At 34.0% G+C, this 18,689-nt stretch overlaps 1 protein-coding gene across 2 annotated transcripts in view; it reads left to right on the top strand.

Annotated features, from left to right (window-relative positions):
* LOC126741888 (beta-1,3-glucosyltransferase) overlaps window positions 1-18,136 on the top strand; it is a 33,099-nt gene extending 14,963 nt beyond the window's left edge. For both annotated transcript variants that reach the window (XM_050448354.1, XM_050448353.1), the window contains exons 2-9: window positions 2,823-2,932; window positions 3,054-3,245; window positions 3,303-3,439; window positions 3,494-3,689; window positions 3,757-3,889; window positions 4,013-4,166; window positions 7,392-7,647; window positions 17,564-18,136. In XM_050448354.1, the coding sequence (XP_050304311.1) occupies window positions 3,159-3,245; window positions 3,303-3,439; window positions 3,494-3,689; window positions 3,757-3,889; window positions 4,013-4,166; window positions 7,392-7,647; window positions 17,564-17,731 (1,131 nt within the window). In that variant the 5' untranslated portion in view covers window positions 2,823-2,932; window positions 3,054-3,158 and the 3' untranslated portion in view covers window positions 17,732-18,136. The remainder of the gene's footprint in view (window positions 1-2,822; window positions 2,933-3,053; window positions 3,246-3,302; window positions 3,440-3,493; window positions 3,690-3,756; window positions 3,890-4,012; window positions 4,167-7,391; window positions 7,648-17,563) is intronic.
* The last annotated feature ends 553 nt before the right edge of the window (window positions 18,137-18,689 follow it).

Genomic DNA, 18,689 nt, shown 5'->3' with positions numbered 1-18,689 from the left:
ATCTTAGACCGTGAGATTCTGACTGATCTGAGACTTTCCTGATGTAACTCTTAAAAGAAACTATTTTTTTCGCTCTTAAATAATTAAATAATTCAAGGCTCTTAAATAATTCATTGCTTAAATATGATTGAATAGCAAAAACTACTTTTTTAACTAGCTCATTTCACTCAATTCATGATAATGATCACAAATAATCGTAGTATTACTGATAAATGGATGACTTCGACACAATATTTGCTAACACTTGCCAAGAGATTGCGATATCGAGAATTATACTTGATTTGGAGTTTACAGCAGGAGTCAAAAGCATTATAGAGCAACAATATTCTGCGTTCTGAATTTGGCATATCATAAAATAAGGCAATTTAATGCAGTTTTTAACAGTGACAATAAACTTTCAGATCTAGTATATTCCAACAAATTAAATGTATCAAATATGTCACTCATTGCACAAGCTCTTTAGTGCCTAATAAACCCATTCATCCATGCATCGAATTTTTGTACGATGTTCAACTTCAGAATAAACAGTTTTAATAATAGCATTTATTATAATTTTAAAAAAGCAGACTACTTAGAAATTACGCGCCAATTGTTTGAAGTGAACTGGCAAACAACGTTTAAAGGCAAATTTTTACACTGCCGCATTGATGAATTTTATCTTATGATTTATGATATATACCTACATATTCAAAAAATAAGTATTTTTCTACATTTTTTCGTTCTAACACGATAAGAAAAAACAAAGTTCATAAAAAATTGTATATAGACAAAAATCCACATGATATTATGTTTAAACAACTAAGAACACAATAAAAAAATGATGCAATTTTATTTTAAAAACGACATTCAAGGTATTTACCTACTAATGTTAATCATTTTTGGAGTTTTGCTTCAATTAAAAAACAACGTGTGATTTCAATACCAAATGAAATTTTCCGGAAAAACGAGACAGCTAGCACAGGTAAAGACACAACTAATTTGTATAAAAATTATTTTTCTAGTGTTTTCGAAACTTTTTTAATAGTCTCACTCTAGCAAGCTACGGAGTTCTTAATGCTTTAAAAACCTCAAATGTAAAAAAAGAGGCAGGTCTCGACCACATTCCTCTAATTTTTTTAAAAAATACTACAAGTCTAATAGCTGATCTCTCACACATATTTTTAATTTTTCTTTAAAAATGGGGAATTCCCAACGCAATGGAAAACTACGATAATTGTCCCAATATACAAAGGAGAAGTAAAGAGAGATGTTACTAATTATAGGCCCTTAAGTAAACTAATTATAGTGGCTAAGTTTTCTAAAAAGTTAATTTACGATTACCTTTCTAATCTTTCAAAAAATATTATTGGTGTAGAGCAGCATGGCTTTTACAAAGAAAGGTCTATTGTTAGTAACCTTTTTGTTTTCACAGAGTATCTACATGGGCATATGGATAACCGGTCTCAGAGTTGTGTGTTTTATTTCGTCATAAAGTATAATCTTTTAAAAAAATAAAACTCAAATAAATTATCAATATAAAATTATTAATATTCGCTTACCTAGAGTGAACCACGTACGCGATTTAGGAATTACATTGGACTCTAAATTGATGTTTGACATTCATATTGATCTAATAGTAACAGAATCCTCTAGATTGCGAGCTATTAAATGTTTATTTGATACGTTTATTCTTGGTAAATTGAACTTTGATAGCAATATGTGGAACCCTAGGTATGGAATTACTTACATTGATCGATTGGAGGACACCTAGAACCAATTTTTGAGATTTCTTCCTTTTAAAACCTGCTTCGGTTCATATCAAAATGTTAATTCAGTCCGAGAACATTTTAACATAATTTCACTTTTCGACAGATATTTGATAACTGATGTTTCGTTTTTACTTAAAGTAATTAATTGCCAGTTAAACACTCCTCCTATTTGGGCACTTTTTGAATTTAACATTCCTTAAGTCAATATCAGAACAACCGAATGATTTTTTAACCCATTTATGAAAGAAAAACAGAACTCTCAATTACGTAGAATAACAAAAAGTTATAATTTGTAGCTCTGTTCATTGGACGTTTTTAACATGTCACTTAATGCAGTTAAAAATACTTTAAAGCGAAATATTGTCTTTGAAAGTTTATGAGGATAATGTAGAACTTTGGCAAAACTATTTTTTTTAATTTTTTATATTCTTCCTATTTTCTCATATTTTTTTAATAAAAAAATAATATTAAAAAAAAATTCTTCACCAGAAGTCATACTTTGGTATGTCAAATGGCTGTCCTATAACGTTCATTGAAGTTTATAGACTTATAAACAAATAGTAAGGGTGTACAAAGGTGTTTCAAAGATAAACAATTTAATCAGTTCACAGAATTTTTTTTAGGTGTTTAAAATGTTCTCCGTTATTTACGAGACAATAATAAAGTCTGTTTTGAAATTCCTCACCGACATTGGTAAGTGTTTGTCCGCCAATATTTCTACATTCGCGAGTAATTCGATCCGTTAAACCATTAATATTTTCAGGTGGGATTTTATAAACTTTTCTTTTTAAATACCCCCAAAGGAAAAAATTTGGTGGCGTTAAGTCTGGTGACCGTGCAGGCCATTCAATTGCACCACGCCTGCCAATCCACATACGCTTTGACACAACTGTCAAAGCGTAGTGCGGGGAACTTCCTTCATAAAATTAAACATTCCCCTGTATATCTGGGTTGAGGTGTTTTTCTTTAAGAAGTCATTAAGGATGGTTCGTTTTGAAATGAAAGCACTATTTTATAGAACTATACATATTTTCTTAAAAACTCCCTAAAATTAAAAAAAACCTCGTTTTTCAGAACCCCAAAATGTGACCTTCGTAATCATCAGCCAGAACAACGCATATAATGACCGCTTATCGAAGAAATTACAAAGCAGTCTAAAGGAACAAGCAGATAGGCTACAGCTGGTGAGTCAGATTTTATAGTAATATAACAAATGATGTAAATAATGAATTTACATTAACGTTAACTCTTCATTTTTTGTTTCACTTATCAGCTTTTTAAAATTTAAAGTACCCTTTTTTACAGTCAGGTTACAAAATCTATATTTCTAATAAGCACTTTAATGTACCAGGAGAATGGACTATAGTACCACTAGCTGACCCGATTTTAAGTAGTATTAAACATTATCCTATGCAATGGGTAGTTTTTTTAGAAGACTACAGTGTCGTCGATTTAAAGTTACTTATGAAAGTTCTTAAGAAGTACAATCATAATAAAGTGAGATATAGTAATTGATTTTTATTCCCTATGTACCTACATATATATTTCTTTTAGGACATTTGGATAGGCCATGCCTTATACGACGCAGAAGCAGTTATCATTCATCACTTTGAATTTCGAGAAAATCCTGAATCCTTTAAATATCCAAACTTGGCTTCCGGATTTGCTATGAGCTTACCTTTACTCGAAAAGTAATTATTTAAACGTATTTTTAGCATATTTTTTAAAAATAAAATTAATTTAAGAGTAAGAATGAATGCCAAAAACGAAAGCAAGAAACCTCAGCACCCTAGAGATTTTCATATAGATCCAGCGCATGAGCTGGCTCTTTTTATTCTCGATGATGGTACTGGAGCAAAATTGCGGCATAACAGCTTGTTTTGCGCTAAAAAAGACGAAAGAGATAGTTGTGCTATTTATCCAAAAGAATTTGAACCATGTGTAAGTAAACTGGTCGAGAAAACTAAATGTTAATGCCTTGGAAATTTAATTAAAAATACATTTGCAGGGTGAAGCTGATATTTCAACCATGTATTTTGCCATCAAAACATGCCGATACTTTTACAAAGATAGGATTGATGTGGTCAAGAAAACGTACTATAAATACACCGAGAAAAGTGGATTTTTTAGTGACCATGAAGGTAAATATTTTAATATGTAAATAAAGAATGAAAAACATTTTCGATTAAATACTTCTAGATTCATCTCGTTGTCGCGGGGCGACTAATTTTTATCAAAATGTGTTAATTTGACTCTTTTTTTAGATAAAGATATTCCAACTATAGATGTAGGTATTCCAAACGTAGATCGAGGACATTGTGCCAAAATGATGGCAATATTACAACTTTCTCTGAAGAAATTTCAAAATGATACTAAATTAGAGTGGTTGATTTTAGTTGATGATGATACAATTTTAAGGTATAAAATTAAGTCAACAACATATTATATAAAGTGATTGACCACCAACTGGTAGGTACGGACAATAAGACATTTTTTTTCTAGACATTTTATAAAGACCCTGTTCTATAAATCATTATTTTTAAAATTGTATTACGTTCTAAATATTTTCTATGAGCAATTATCCCTTCTGCGGTTAAAACTATTATTAATAACAAATAACCTTAATTTTAATAGATCTAGAGTCCTACTGAAATAAAATTACATATTTTAATAAAGAAAATATATTCTTAAAGGAAGTCTTTTCTCAATAAAATAAATGCTAATCATGTTTTAAAGGTTATGTACTTCGAGGGGGTAACTCATTATCATCGGACTCTATAATACATTTTTATAATACGATAAAAAGTCAATACAAAGTTGAAGTTAAAAATTAAAAGATGGAGTTACGAATTAATTCTACTTTTTTAAATTAACACTTAGTGATTAAAACCAATCAAAAAAATACACACCCCACAAAAATTATCGCATCACTAGTATTTTAAGATATTTTTAATATTTTTTGGGACAATCTGTATATGTATCAACTTAAAAGATATTTCTGGTTTCTTATCATGGACAAAAAATGATCGGAATTTCTTACATATTTTTTTGAAGCAAAAATGCTCGCGTAGATTATTCCTGTGTTGGCGAATGAAGATTGAAAACGTTCTAAGCAAAATATAGTGTTATTCTAAAGTGAAAATTTAAGTTTATTGTTAATAATGGATGTGCCTGAACGTTTAACAAGACATGTGACTAATGAAGAAACCGCTAGAATCATTGCGCTCATAGAAGATGGCCGCAGTCAAAGATACGTCGCTCGGATAATGGAAGTGCAACAAAGCACCATATCCAGAGTCGTTAATCGCTACCAAGAAACAGGACAACTATCCAGACGACCAGGACAAGGCCGCAGAAGGGTAACTTCGTCAGTAGATGATCGTTACTTAAGGTTAACGGCTTCAAGAATTAGGCATACCACCTCTAGAAGTCTGCAAACGCAGATCTGTTAGCTGCTCGTAATGTCCGAATAAGCCTACAGACAGTTTGAAATTGGCTGAGAGAAGCAGGTTTACGAGCCAGAGTGCCAGCTAGAGGTCCATGTCTTACCAGAGAACATCGAGTAGCAAAATTGCAATTTGCTAGAGAACACGCAAATTGGAATATTCAAGATTGGTCCAATATTTTATTCACGGATGAATCAAGATTTTATCTATATTCATCAGATAGGCGTGTACCAGTATATAGGCGACGTGGTGAACGGCACGATCAGGTTAATTTTTGTCAAACTGAAAGCTTTGGTGGTGGCTCTATCATGGTTTGGGGAGGAATTTCTTTTAAGGGTCGCACGGAGCTAGTACCAGTGAATGATGGAAGACTAACAGACGTTGCTTTCGTACTTGAAATGCTTTACCCTGCCTAAACCCATGTTGCTCGTTGATCAAGAAACCTTTACAATGCCAAGTAAGATATTTGTTCAGGATAAGCTCAAAAAGCTTAGGGATAGCAGATAACATAACAATGGGCCTGTAATTTTTTATATCATCCCTGTCTCCATTTTTTCACCACAAAGGTTTAGACAAACGATAAACACATCCTTTTAGGAAATAGGTAGGAACATTATCAGGACCATAACTCAGTTTATCCTTAAGACCAAATATAGATTCAAAAACCTCAGACAGGGTGAACTGGATAAAAGGCATGTCGACCGAATTTGCTACTGGAAAATTAAAGTTACAGAGCAACCTCATCAGAGTGATAAACACTAGAAAAATAGGTAGAAAATAAATTTGCAATATCCTCCCCCGAATCTGCTGAAATATCATTTAAATGCATAGCATTTGGGATACCATGACTTTTATTAAGGGAGTTAATATGATTCCAAAATTGTGTGGTGTCAGATTAAATTGACTCATTTAAGGTAGCAATGTAAGATCTATAGCATTGCTCAGTATGAACTTTACATTGAGTACGCAGGTTAGCAAACAGGATATAATCTTTAGCTAAGTTAGTACTTTTGAATTTAGCATGAGCAGTCTTTTTTGATAGAATAAGATTCCTTAATTCTGGGGAAAACCAACGAGGAAACCTGGAAGGTTTATATATATTTTTTTGGTACATAGAGTGAGATTGCATATAAAACTACTTCATAAAAGTTATTCACTGAATTATCGATGTCTGAATCATCAAAAATACTAATCCAGTCCACTAAAGAAAAATAATCATTTAAACTTACAAAATCAGCATTTTTAAAATCAAAATAAGTTGTACTATAATCCAACCTTTCAATCCTATCACTAACCCTAATATCGCAAATTGTTGCTAAGTGGTGAAAGTTGTTTGGAAGAAGATTGTCTAAGGCTTGTTGAACAGTTATTTTATGTGGTACTCGTCAATACTGTTAAAAATCAGATCCAGAAATACACCATGATTGTTTGGAATAATGTTAGATTGTCGCATATTCAGATAAGAAAATGATTCACAAACTACCCTGGCTGGATAGGTCAGTGCGCACTCAACTAACAGACCCTCTTCAATTGAGTAATTCCAAGTGGCTAAGGGTAAATTGTAATCTCCAAATAGAAATACAGGTATATTGGGAAAATTGTCCTTAATACTTTCAACTGCTGAGCAATGGGCACGGTAGACTTCTTCTGAAGAATTAGGAGGAATGTAAGCACAACCCAAAATATTAGATAGCTCACCATAATCCACTTGAACAAGAATGTGCTCCACATTTAAGATATCAGTCTTGAGTTGTTACTTAGAAAAACTCCAATAAAAACAAAATAATTGTGTCGAAACAATACGCTACACACACAGTAGCGACTTAGCTCTTTAACTTCAAGCAAAATAAGTTTTAGTTTTTGCTATAATATTTAAAAAAAACTCAAATTTAAATCAGAGCAGAAATAAGCACATGTGTACAATTTCGAGGTTAGGTTAATTAAACTTTGATTAGTTTGTGGAGGAAAGACTTCTTCAATTAAATAATTATTTTACTTGGACATGCTTATATTCGTTTCTTAAATTATGTTCAGTAAAATGGAAAACGTCGCATTTAAAAAATCTTGGCTCTATTTGCAGAGAAAATGTATATGTTCCGTTTTCGGTTAATGTCCAACCTACCATCGGTTGTCAACCACCTCGTATATTTTTTCATATTACACATATTTTCTGTCTTATACCCTTTTTTTATTTAAGCGTTTCAAGAATAGCAGGTCTTTTATCCTGCCATAACAGTTCCGAACCTATGATTCTGGGAGAACGGTATGGCTACGGAAAAAGAGGGATGGACTACCCAACTGGTGGCGCTGGTACCTTAATAAATAGAAGCGCGCTAGAAATTTTGGCCTACGGATGTCATTGTGCCTGGCCCTCTGCACCTGACGACATGATGCTCGGCGCCTGTGCTGAGGAATATGATATTACCATTGTACATGTGCCACAAATGCATCAAGTAGGTCGCAAATAATTAAATAGGTTAGCCCAAGGAGCATTTGGACGTCTACCAAAATTTGGTGATAGACATCAAGGTGACCGTTAAACGACCACAATGTGTTCAAAATTAAAATGCTTACTTAATACATATTATGTAAAAGTTAAATTTGAACAATTTTTAAAAATAATTCATAGGTCGCTTCGGGGAAACGTACTGAGATCATGGTTTTGTCGTGCACTGGCGGCCAAATTGATCCTACAATACTTTTTGATATTTGTGTTTTGTTTGACATAAAGTTGACAATAACATTTAGCAACATTGCTGGATTTCCAACCCCATGCCGTTTTAGAGTTAAAGGATCTGTCCCTGCATGAACTGAAATAGTCGCAGAAATGGTGGCCAGGATATAATTTAAGATTCGGTTATTGCAAGAATGTTGCTATATCTTTGACCACGAAGCCAAACTTACTTATCCCTCCGACTCTTTCGTACATTTTCCATTTTGCTAACTTAAAAAAGCATGTTGCATTTGTGCATGGTCGAAGTTTCACATATTTTTTGGAAATTTGGTAGAACCATCTTATGACTAAAATTTTTTAGGAACAATTAAACTTGCTTGAATTGAGATTTCAGGTTAGCATTTACACACACACCATACCATTGGGCCTAAAAATACATTTTTTTAACCATACATGGTAAGCAAATGTAAAAAAAGGAATGTTATTGCTTGTTGGGCTGGTTAGTGATAAATTTTACTACCTATGTGCATAAAGTGTGAGAATGGTTTATTCTCTTTAAGGAAGAGCTGAAATTATTTTCATTTATGGAAAGATTGGAAAGAACGTCATTGGTTTTTAATGAAAAAAATCTAAATCCTGAAGTAATTTACAGATATGTGCTGGATAAGAAAAAAAACGAATGATGAATGAAGGAGCTTGAATTGTGATTTTCGGATTAGGGAGGATGGGGCAAGTGAGACATCTTAAGGCTCTGCGGCGTATAACTTACTAAGTTTTAGAAATAAAAAAACTTTCACCGTTTGTAACACGAATTTAATTGATTTTAAACTAACATAATCCTAAGAATAAACTAAACATTAACTCTTTGGGAAAATATCAAACTTAAAACAAAAAAAGAAAAATGACTCTCTTGCCCCAAGTTATAGGGGTAAGTAAGTCAGCCACATGCGGCAAGTGAGTCCGAATGCTAATTAATCAACGACAATTGTCACAAACATAATTATTAGTACCTGGCTCATTATTGGAACAATCCTCATGTAACCAGGCACCACATTGCATGCACATTATCCATTCGTCATAACAAGTGTCTTCGTAGGTCTCATGACAGTAAATGCATAATGTGTTTTTCTCTTCGTCCGGCATTGTTTTTATGTTGTGTTGTTTCTCTTCTGCTCTTGACGTGGAACTTTGCTTCTTTTGCTTAGAAATTCCTTCTTTTAATTTTTTTCCATTACTAGTACTTGTCCCTGCTTTGTCGTCTAGTTTTTTTTTTACTTGCTTAGCTTTCACTGGTTTTAATTTTTCTTCCAATTGATCTTTGTAAGGAGAACTAGTTATTATTTTAGATCCTTCTATGCGCCTAGATTTGGATTTAGCATTTTCTTTCTTTTGAGAGGGTTTTGGAACTGGGCTTAAAGTTGAAACTGAAACATAACTACATGATGGTTGCTCTTGTGCAAAATTGTTTACTAATTCTTTAGAAGTACTCTGGATATCATCTTTTCTCAATAAGACTTCATCACTTATTACGGGACCCTCGACGGGATTAATGTTTTCTGTCCTACATGCCTTTTGAAGAATGTTCTCGGCTGGCGCAAGATCACTGTCTTGAAACACATCTGGATTATATGGGTAGATTCCTGTTTTTTCAAAACCCTTAATAATATTTATTGGTGTAAAAGCCTTAATAAGAGCATTTTTAATAATAGGAGCCATATCATATTCTGTGATCCTAGAGCATGGATGATTTGTAAGCCAGTGATCCATTTTTCCTGCCAGGTTTTAAATGGTCCAAAAACACTTACACCGTTGCAACTTGTTTGAATGTGTGAGGAGGTAAGGTTATAATAGAAACTCCTGATTTTCTAGCCAGGCTTACTAAATTAATGGACTTATAACTTGAATGTCCATCTAGTATCAGTAGGCTTGGACAATCTGTTGTTATTTTGGTGCAGCCTATAAAATAATTTAAAAATTTGATAAATAGGTCCGCATCCATCTAGCCTGATGGAGCAGGAAAGCCTACTGCTCCAGGAAAGGAACCGCTCAAAGAACCAGGATTCATTCGAACACGAGGGAAGACCATAAATGGTGGAATAAACGTACCTGTAGCGCTGATACAAGCTAATAAAGTTGTGTTTTTTCCTCTCTCTAAAGAAGTTAATCTTCCCACTTGCTTTCTTCCCTTTTCAGCTAAAATTTTTCCCGGTTTTTGAACGCAGGTAATCTCCGTCTCATCACAGTTAAAAATCCGATGCGGCGGAAAATTAAACTTGTCCAAGGTCTTTTTTAAGTTTTGAAAAAAATCATTAGCCCTAGATTTGGAAAATCCTGTTACTCATGTTTAGTAACTGTTACTCATGTTTTGTTACCCTGTTTACCTTGTAATGCTGGTTGCTTCAGGTCTTCGAATAGAGAGGATTTTCTGACGATTTAAAAATGAGCTCACCCAGTCTTTTCCTGCAAGTTTTCGATCTTTATTAAAAGGATGACTTATTTGATTGGCTTCAGCAAATTGAAATGCAGTTCTTCGAAGATCTGTGGTCGAAGGTCCATAAAACAGTTTTTCCAACAAAATTATGTGTTCACATAATTCCTTTTCCATTTTTTCAGTGAATACGGGTTTGAACCTGCCGTGGTTTACAAGTGGAGTGAGCTGTCGACGCTTTAATCGTGATTGTAAGGTGGTTCTGGGAATACTAAAAACCAAGAACTTTTTATACTACAGTGGGGTAAGTGAGTCATGCCTGACTCACTTGCCCCAATCGTTCTTAAAATATAAAAATTTAAATCTTGAAAAGACAGATAAATGTGGCCTTCATATAATATTATGCTTAGAATAACAAGACAGATAATTCTAAGCATAACGCGGTATTCAGCAAATATAAGGTTATGGTATGCACTTCATACAATATTAAGAAAATGCCTTTAAATTGGGGAAAATCCTTATTGATTTCGCTTAAAATATTATAAAACAACACGCAAAATTTAAAAAAAAATTAATATTTACCTTAATTTTAGTAATTTTCAGCTAAATGCTTAAGGACACAATACGCGCTAATAGACATGTACACTACACTGATCATTGCCGTGCTATGATGCCGGTTGCTCGACATATTTCTAGAAACGCACTTGCCCTCTATGATTCACTTGCCCCACTCTCCCCTAATTGCTGTATAGCTTACTAGCTCCTTGCGAACAGTAGCAGAACAGACGCGAATATCACACGATACAGTAAGAAAGGCACTGGAAATGCATAAACACCATTCATACAAAATTCCGATACTTTAAGAACTCTATGACGATGATTTTAATAAAAGAATAGAGTTTTATGAATTCATGTGACGACTCAGTAAACGCTATTTTTGATAATTTGCTGAATCTATTTCAGTGACAAATGTTCAATTTTTCTAAATGGAAATGTTAACAAACAAACCTGTCGATATTGGAGTAATTAAAACTTGCATAGTTTTCGAGAAAAACATACAATATTTCCAAAAATATTATAGTTTATGTTTGGGCTGTCCTGTTACTGTTCCTTTATTTATTGAGGGAAACAGGTGATCTGTACCTTAATATGCTTGAAGAGACTATTGATCGTCTGAGCTAGAAACTCAAATTGGTACAGAGGGTAATTGAATTTTACAGGAGGATTTGTTAACATTTCAGCAGGAAGGTGCTTCACCTCATTATTTTCTTCCGATCCGACAGTGGTTAAACGAGAGATTTCCGGATAAATGGATTGGCAGAAGGGGACTAATTGAATGGCCTCCAAGATCACCGGATGTAACAGTCTTAGACTTATTTCTTTCGGGACATCTTAAATCCATTGTTTATTAAACACAACCTGCCGATCTTGTTGATCTTAAAAGACGAATTGCAATAGAATGCCAGTCAATTCCCAGTAAAATTTTACAAAATGTTAGGGAGGAGTTGGAAAACAGATGTTGCTATTCTTTCTAGAAAAATGGATAACATTTTTATCAACTTATAAGATAGGGCGTAAGTAGATCCTATATGTTTGTAAAAAGGTCTCTTGCGCAAATTCGCACAAGTTATTTTTGTTAACGTAAATTGATCAATAAATAAAAAATCAATTATTTAAACTAGATTTTCTTCCTGCTATTCGGTGTAATATTTTAACGGTGTAACCTGCTCTTCTAATCGTTTGTACTAGAAGGAGAGCCAATGCAATAGGTTTTGTGTAAACACTCTCCTAAAAAGCCCAATGCGACAAAAATGTTTGTTTATGCTACTTTAAAAGGCGAGTGTTCGGAAACCTCTGGATAAAAAGAAGCAAAATAGGATACCACTAAAAAGAGAATTTAACGCTTTTTAAATCGATGTGCCACTGGACCCCATTTCTATTTAATATTCTAAGGATGGCATCTACCCCTAGGGGGTTGACACAAGAAGGTTAAAAATATTCATTTAAAGTGCCTTTTTTATAAATAAAATTCACGCATTATTCCGATTTTGCTGATTTTTAACTGCAAGAAAGATATTAAGTTGATTTCTGTATAACTATACATTAATGAAGTTGCACATTTGCCTTCGCTGCTTATTGGTGTGCATGTCGTGCACAGGTTTTGATTCAGATCGACGCCAAAATACTTAACGTTTTGGCGCAAAGAAGATACATATCTTTCTAACTTAGCCTCTTGAATGGAGGTTGCTTGCCACTATTAAAAACTTGATCGATTGAGTGGTCCGTAGATTGAGCTATGGTCTCTGTTGGTTCATATATGTCATTACCTCAATAAAATAGCTCTGCAGGCGCGGAAGATGTCAGTTTCTGCATGGAGCCCATATTGTAATGTCTGTGTCAACGGCGAAGTGAAAGCTGTGGTTTATCTTCCTGATGGGTTTGGACATGTAAATATTAAACGGAAATGGTAAAAGGCCTGAACCTTGCCCCAACTAGGATCTGGAGGGATAGTTGTTTGTCAGCAAAAGAACGCCGACACTTCTATTCTGTAAGGAGTCAACCAGTCTTATCTGGTGCCCGGTACATTCTTTCGGTGGTGGCTTTAAGATCATTCAGCGTTAGACTTTTCGCGACTTTTCCCATGACTGATAGGTCTAAAGCTTTTCGGGTGCGTTGCTGATTCATTGTGATAGCGGATTACTATAGGATTATATTGGGATGGAAAGTTACTTAGTTAAGAAGGAATCCGTTAAAATTCCGTTTATCTAGCTGTCTATCGAACAGATTTTTATGAGGCAGATTGCAGATCAAATCGCGCCGTGACGCTTTTATGTCAATGAAGTGAAACATTAGAATGATCTGGCGATGTGGAGATCATTCTTCTGAGAAAGCATCGCGATCAGAATCCATGGAGGGGTTTAGAAAGCACTTTTTCTTTTTTGTGGATTCCTATTGTTTCTTGCGTTAGTCGATTATAGTATCATAGCCATCTCTATCTGAGAAAGTTTATATCCGTTGGACTGAAAGACCTTTTTGAGGCTTTATTTCATCATTCGGGTGTTGGATAGCACAAATTCTGCGATCACGTTCTAGAGTCACACTAATAAGTGTCCTTGTTGTGGGTGAGGGTTGGAAATTGCGTGAAGCTATACAGTGCGGCTCTTAATTGTCCCTCCCCCTCTTTTCTTTTGAATGCGTTTAAATAAAAATTTTAACTGTGGCACACATTATTAGCAACCTAAATACTACTTTTTGATCCCTAGCTCATTTTGTAAAACTTTAAAATGGCGACGGGACGCCATCTTGAAAAATTAAATTAAATAGAAAGGGAGGTCCTGCGCTACATCGTTTGGAAGCTCCTACTGAATGCTTATGGTCCTAGAATATTAAGTCATTACTTCTACCCATATCAAAATGGCAGCTTTCCAAAATCTTATTTTTCGTATTTTTATTTCCATTTAAAATAACTAAACTTTAGGTAACTTAGAAATGTAACTATTTCACTACAAAAAATTTTGAAAATGTGCACCATTAACTTTAGGGAAGTAAAAAATTCTATTGGAGAACTCTTCATGAACATTTTGGAAAGTGGCAACATCAATATTGCGACATGCATCAATTATTCTTTGACATAGATCGATGATAGATTCTGGCTGCGTGACGTAGACTTTTTGTTTCAAGTAGCCCCATAAAAAAAGTCCAGAGATGTAAGATCAGGTGACCTGGCTGACCATTTGGTAGGCCCTCGATGACCAATCCACTGATTAGGGTAAGTATTAGTCAAATATTCTCTAACATTTCTGCTAAAGTGAGGCGGTGCCCCATCTTGTTGAAAGACTGTTTCCAACTCAAATTCATGGGAATTGTCCTCAATCTTCTGTCAATTGATGAACCATTTGGACTTTAAACGGATAAAATGAATGTTTTTAAGTACCCTTTCATCAACTGTAGAAGTAGTCTGTTGTGGATCTCTTACCATAGCTGCTATAATATCTACCTGTTTTTCTTCTAGACAGGTCGGATGCCCTAGATTCTTCCTACTGGCAACACTACCCTTCTAGGTAAATTTCTGAATTAGCTCTGAATTAGACAGTTAGGAAAGCGAACATTAAAAATTCTTTCCGTCTCATGTACATTACGATTTCCACCGTAAATAAAAATAATTTAAATTTGCTCAGCAAGGGGCTGTGTATTAAGCTTTCTCGATTAAATTAAGGTACAAATAAAATTGCACTAAACGAAATAGCAAAAATATTCTCTCCTTTCGATATTAATTGCTTTTAAGTATTGGTAAACCAAATAAGTTTTTGTGCGGAACAGTAACTTTTATGATAATAACGTGACATTGACATTGACAAAAAATACAAACTCTACAAATAACAACACACCTACAAACAAATTACACCAGAACAGGTGTAGTAAAGAAAATAATAATGCGAAAAAATCAAATATAAAAAATATTCAAAATAAGGCTGCAATTTTGCTATAGGTAGAAGTAATAACTTAATATTCTAGAACCATAAAGCATTCAGTGCGAGCTTTCAAACGATGTATCGCATGACCCCATTTTAGAATGTTGCAAAATGAGGGACCAAAAAGTAGTATTTAGGTTGCTTATGGTGATTATGATTTCAATTTTTTATATAGATTTCTAAATGAGAAACTTCCCCATTTAGAATCTATATACAGTGTGTTTCAGGAGGAAAGGGAAAGATTTTGGGAACATGTTCAGAAGAACAAAATAAGATAAATTAACCCATATGTTTTAATCCGATTCTCAACCGTTTCTGAAATAATCGGTTCTGAAGTTTTTTTGTAAGATTTTTTGTTTTAAAAGCAACACAAACAAATCTAGTAAAAAAAAACAAAATTCCACTAATTTAAAATGTTTTTGAAAATACCCCTACCAACTTCAAGGCAAGCTGCAGTACGTTTGTTAAGCGCTCGTGTTGCAAGTTTAATTGCTTGGGGATTGTTTTTAATAATAATTGAAGCAATTAAAATTTGAGTGATGTGGAGTCCTTCTATAGTTTCGTACATTAGAGCTTTCATCCACCCCCCGAGGCAATACTCCAGTGGATTTTAGTCTGGTGACCTCGGTGGCCAAACTTGAGGTCCTCCTCTGCCAATCCAACGATCAGGAAAACGATTGTCTAAGAAATTACGCACTCGGCGACTAAAATGAGGTGGGGCTCCACCGTGTTAAAAATACATTCAGCGTCGAACAATTAGCGGAACATCATCCAACATGTGTATTAAATAGTCTTCCAAAAAGCGTCAATATCCTTCTCCAGTAAGACGCTCAGACGCTCATCTAATACAAAAGGACCAAACAACTGGTCGTTCAGCATTCCACACCACACGTTAACACTGAATCGATGTTGAAAGTTTCGTTCAAACGTGGCATGAGGATTTTCATCTGACCACCGATGTTCATCGTGTCGGTTATTAATTCCACTACGGGTAAAATGAGCTTTATCGCTAAATAAAATGTATTTATGTAGGTCCCGATTTTGTTGGATCCATTCGCAAAATTAAACCCTTAAGCCATAATCACCCTCTTGAAGTTGTTGAACCGGTTAAATATGGCAAGGCTTAAAACCGTTTTTCTTAAGTGTCTTCCAAACGTCCACATGTGATGCTAATCGAAAATTACAGAAACCATAAACGAATATCATGTCACCATACTCCCTATGGGTGAATGTGTGAGGCACTACGTAATGGAAACTTTGCTCTTTTCAAATTGAAACGCTCAGAATCAATCAAACTGAGAACCATGCTTGTCAAAACTACCAGTCAAACTCGTTCGCTACCAGCGTCGCATATATGCGACACATCGGTTCTTGCTTTTGAGCCCGGCATCGCAAATGTGTGGCGTGACTGCCTTATCAGTTTTTGCTACGGTATTGCACTATTTTTGAAGCAAAAACAGATTTAATAGGTTATAGAACAATGAAATAACTGCAAAATGTTCTTGGTCTGAAGATAATAACATTTGTTAGTTCATGAGAAGCAGTTGAATTTGACAGTTCAGTGTTGGAAGTATTAAAGCAAATTGAATTGGTTTATATATTTTTTTAAATATTAAAATTACACTTATTTACCGTAAGTAGATAGATATGCGGTATAATAATATATTGTTTAACTGCATATTTTTCCTTAGAATATTTTTTTTGCGTTTACAAGATGTCAACCCTACGTAAGAAATCCACAATGAAGAAAAGGCGTGTTATATATTCGAGTGGAGAAGATATAACTGAAATTACAAATAAATCAAATGAAAACTATAGCTTTACGGACTATGAGTATAGGAGCAGCTCATCAACCTGCAGTAAAAGTGAAATACATAACAGATTATTGTAGGACGAAACTATAAATAGTTGTTTTACAACGACGAACATTGTTGGGTTTGATTTAAGTCATGTAAAATCCTTTATTGGAAACTCTGCTTTTTAGACCTAAGTCAGCCATCAAGATAAGGCTTAGCAACAGATTTGTGAGCTTTAATGTTAAGAGGATAAGTATTAAGAGGATAAGTACACTAACGTGGAGACATCATCTGAGATAAACTAGGTAAGAACACAGTTTTTTCGACTCTGACTGAACGGTCACTGATGAAAAGAACTACAAAGGAACCGTAGGAACATTCGTTTACAGAAAACATATTCTTACTGGAACATATCTACCTTATGAGTGCAACCATCCGTTATCTACCAAAGTATTAAAAAATTGTAATAGAGAGCATTAACTATATGTAACAACGATGCGGATCTCAACGTCAGAACAGAACATTTTTTCATTGGAAGTCGAAATTCTTAGAAGCACCAAGCAACCTTTATTTTCAATCACTTTTAAAAACACATTAACAGCTCAAACTAATACAACTATATTTCCATAACCAAAATCCACGTTGATCATCGTTGTAATGCAATTATGATAGATACAGTTTAAAAGGACATAGGTGTATGCCAACTTCAAAATAAAAACGGCGATATTTGGATCCACCCTATTAGGGCAATATGATTCATTATCATTCACCGAATGTTTCCGTAAAACTTCATAATTCTATGAGTGTACCGAAACAGTGTGCTAAACATTTTTAAAACTTAAGATTATGCAAACATAACAATTAACTACTTTTTAAAGTTGTCCAATTATAGAATGTATTCTACTCATTAAAGGTCTATTCTAACGAAGTTCGTTCCTAAAATGTTCCTTGGGAAGAATAATTTGTTTAATGTGTTAAACTTAGGATATATTTTATCAGGCACGACCAAACGACTATGCTCCAGGCCGCCTAGCAACCAATGACGCCATAACATTCCACAAGCACTGGAACAACAGGCCAGTGGAAATCTACAACCAATGGTTTCTGAAAGACGACCAGAAGCTAAGCAAACATCATGGAAAATTCAATCTGAAAGATGAGCTTTAAGCAAATATTATAAATAACTTAAAAATTATGAAGGTTTTTAGGTTTTATTTGTAATCCCTTGTAATAGCTAGAATTGTCTAGTAGATGGGACAAACGATATTACTGGCTCAGGCAGTAAGGGTAGGTGCTTCACCCATCATATAGTTATTACATTTCTATCTGTTGATCGATGTTCAAAGTGATTCCAAATACGAAATATTCTCAAAACCAAAAAATGTTATATCCCAAACTTAAATGTGATAAATGTAGGGCATATTGAGGTTTCTAAGATAATAGGTATATGTCTATATGAATATTATTTTTATCCAGCTCTGTAACATAAACAAATAGTCATAAAATAAAAATGTATTGATACTCAAATTAAAATACTTCTTCAGCATTGTGCATGGGAAGGCAATACCGAAATTATTGTTTTTTTTTTCAACCTCTTTTATTACATTTTATAATTTACATTAATATAATATATAAACGTCTAAAGGTTAAAAACTACATTTTCACAGTTTCGGTAAAAAATTACTAGCAATTGAAGATTTTGATAAAATTAATTTTAATTTACCCTGCGTTAGATTGTTACTTGTAGTCGCAATTTCAGAGATTTTCCCCGATCATCCTACCGACGTCTTCAGAATATAGTCTCGAACTGAAGACTCGAAACTAGGGGAGCTTTTTTATACGAATAGCAAAACATGCTTGGTCAAAGAGTCACAAAACCGATTGGAATAAAACAAATATTTGTGACAGGAAGCAACACAGAGTATGCATCACCGGCCAATTTCTTTTGGCTTTTTTTGAAACTGAAGACCCGACGCTAAGAGAGCTCTTATGTTATGCCGTTATTAGGAACCTCTGATTTGTGTCATCAATCGTGGATATTCATTATAAATTCTTATGGGTATTCTCCTAGCAGTTTCTCTGATGTACCCACAGATGGGATACAATATATATCTAGCATTTCAAA

This window comes from Anthonomus grandis, chromosome 11, assembly GCF_022605725.1.
Source record: "Anthonomus grandis grandis chromosome 11, icAntGran1.3, whole genome shotgun sequence".
Classification (NCBI taxonomy): Eukaryota; Metazoa; Arthropoda; class Insecta; order Coleoptera; family Curculionidae; genus Anthonomus; species Anthonomus grandis.
Note: the sequence above shows the minus strand (reverse complement) of the source record. Positions and strands in the feature narration are given on the sequence as shown.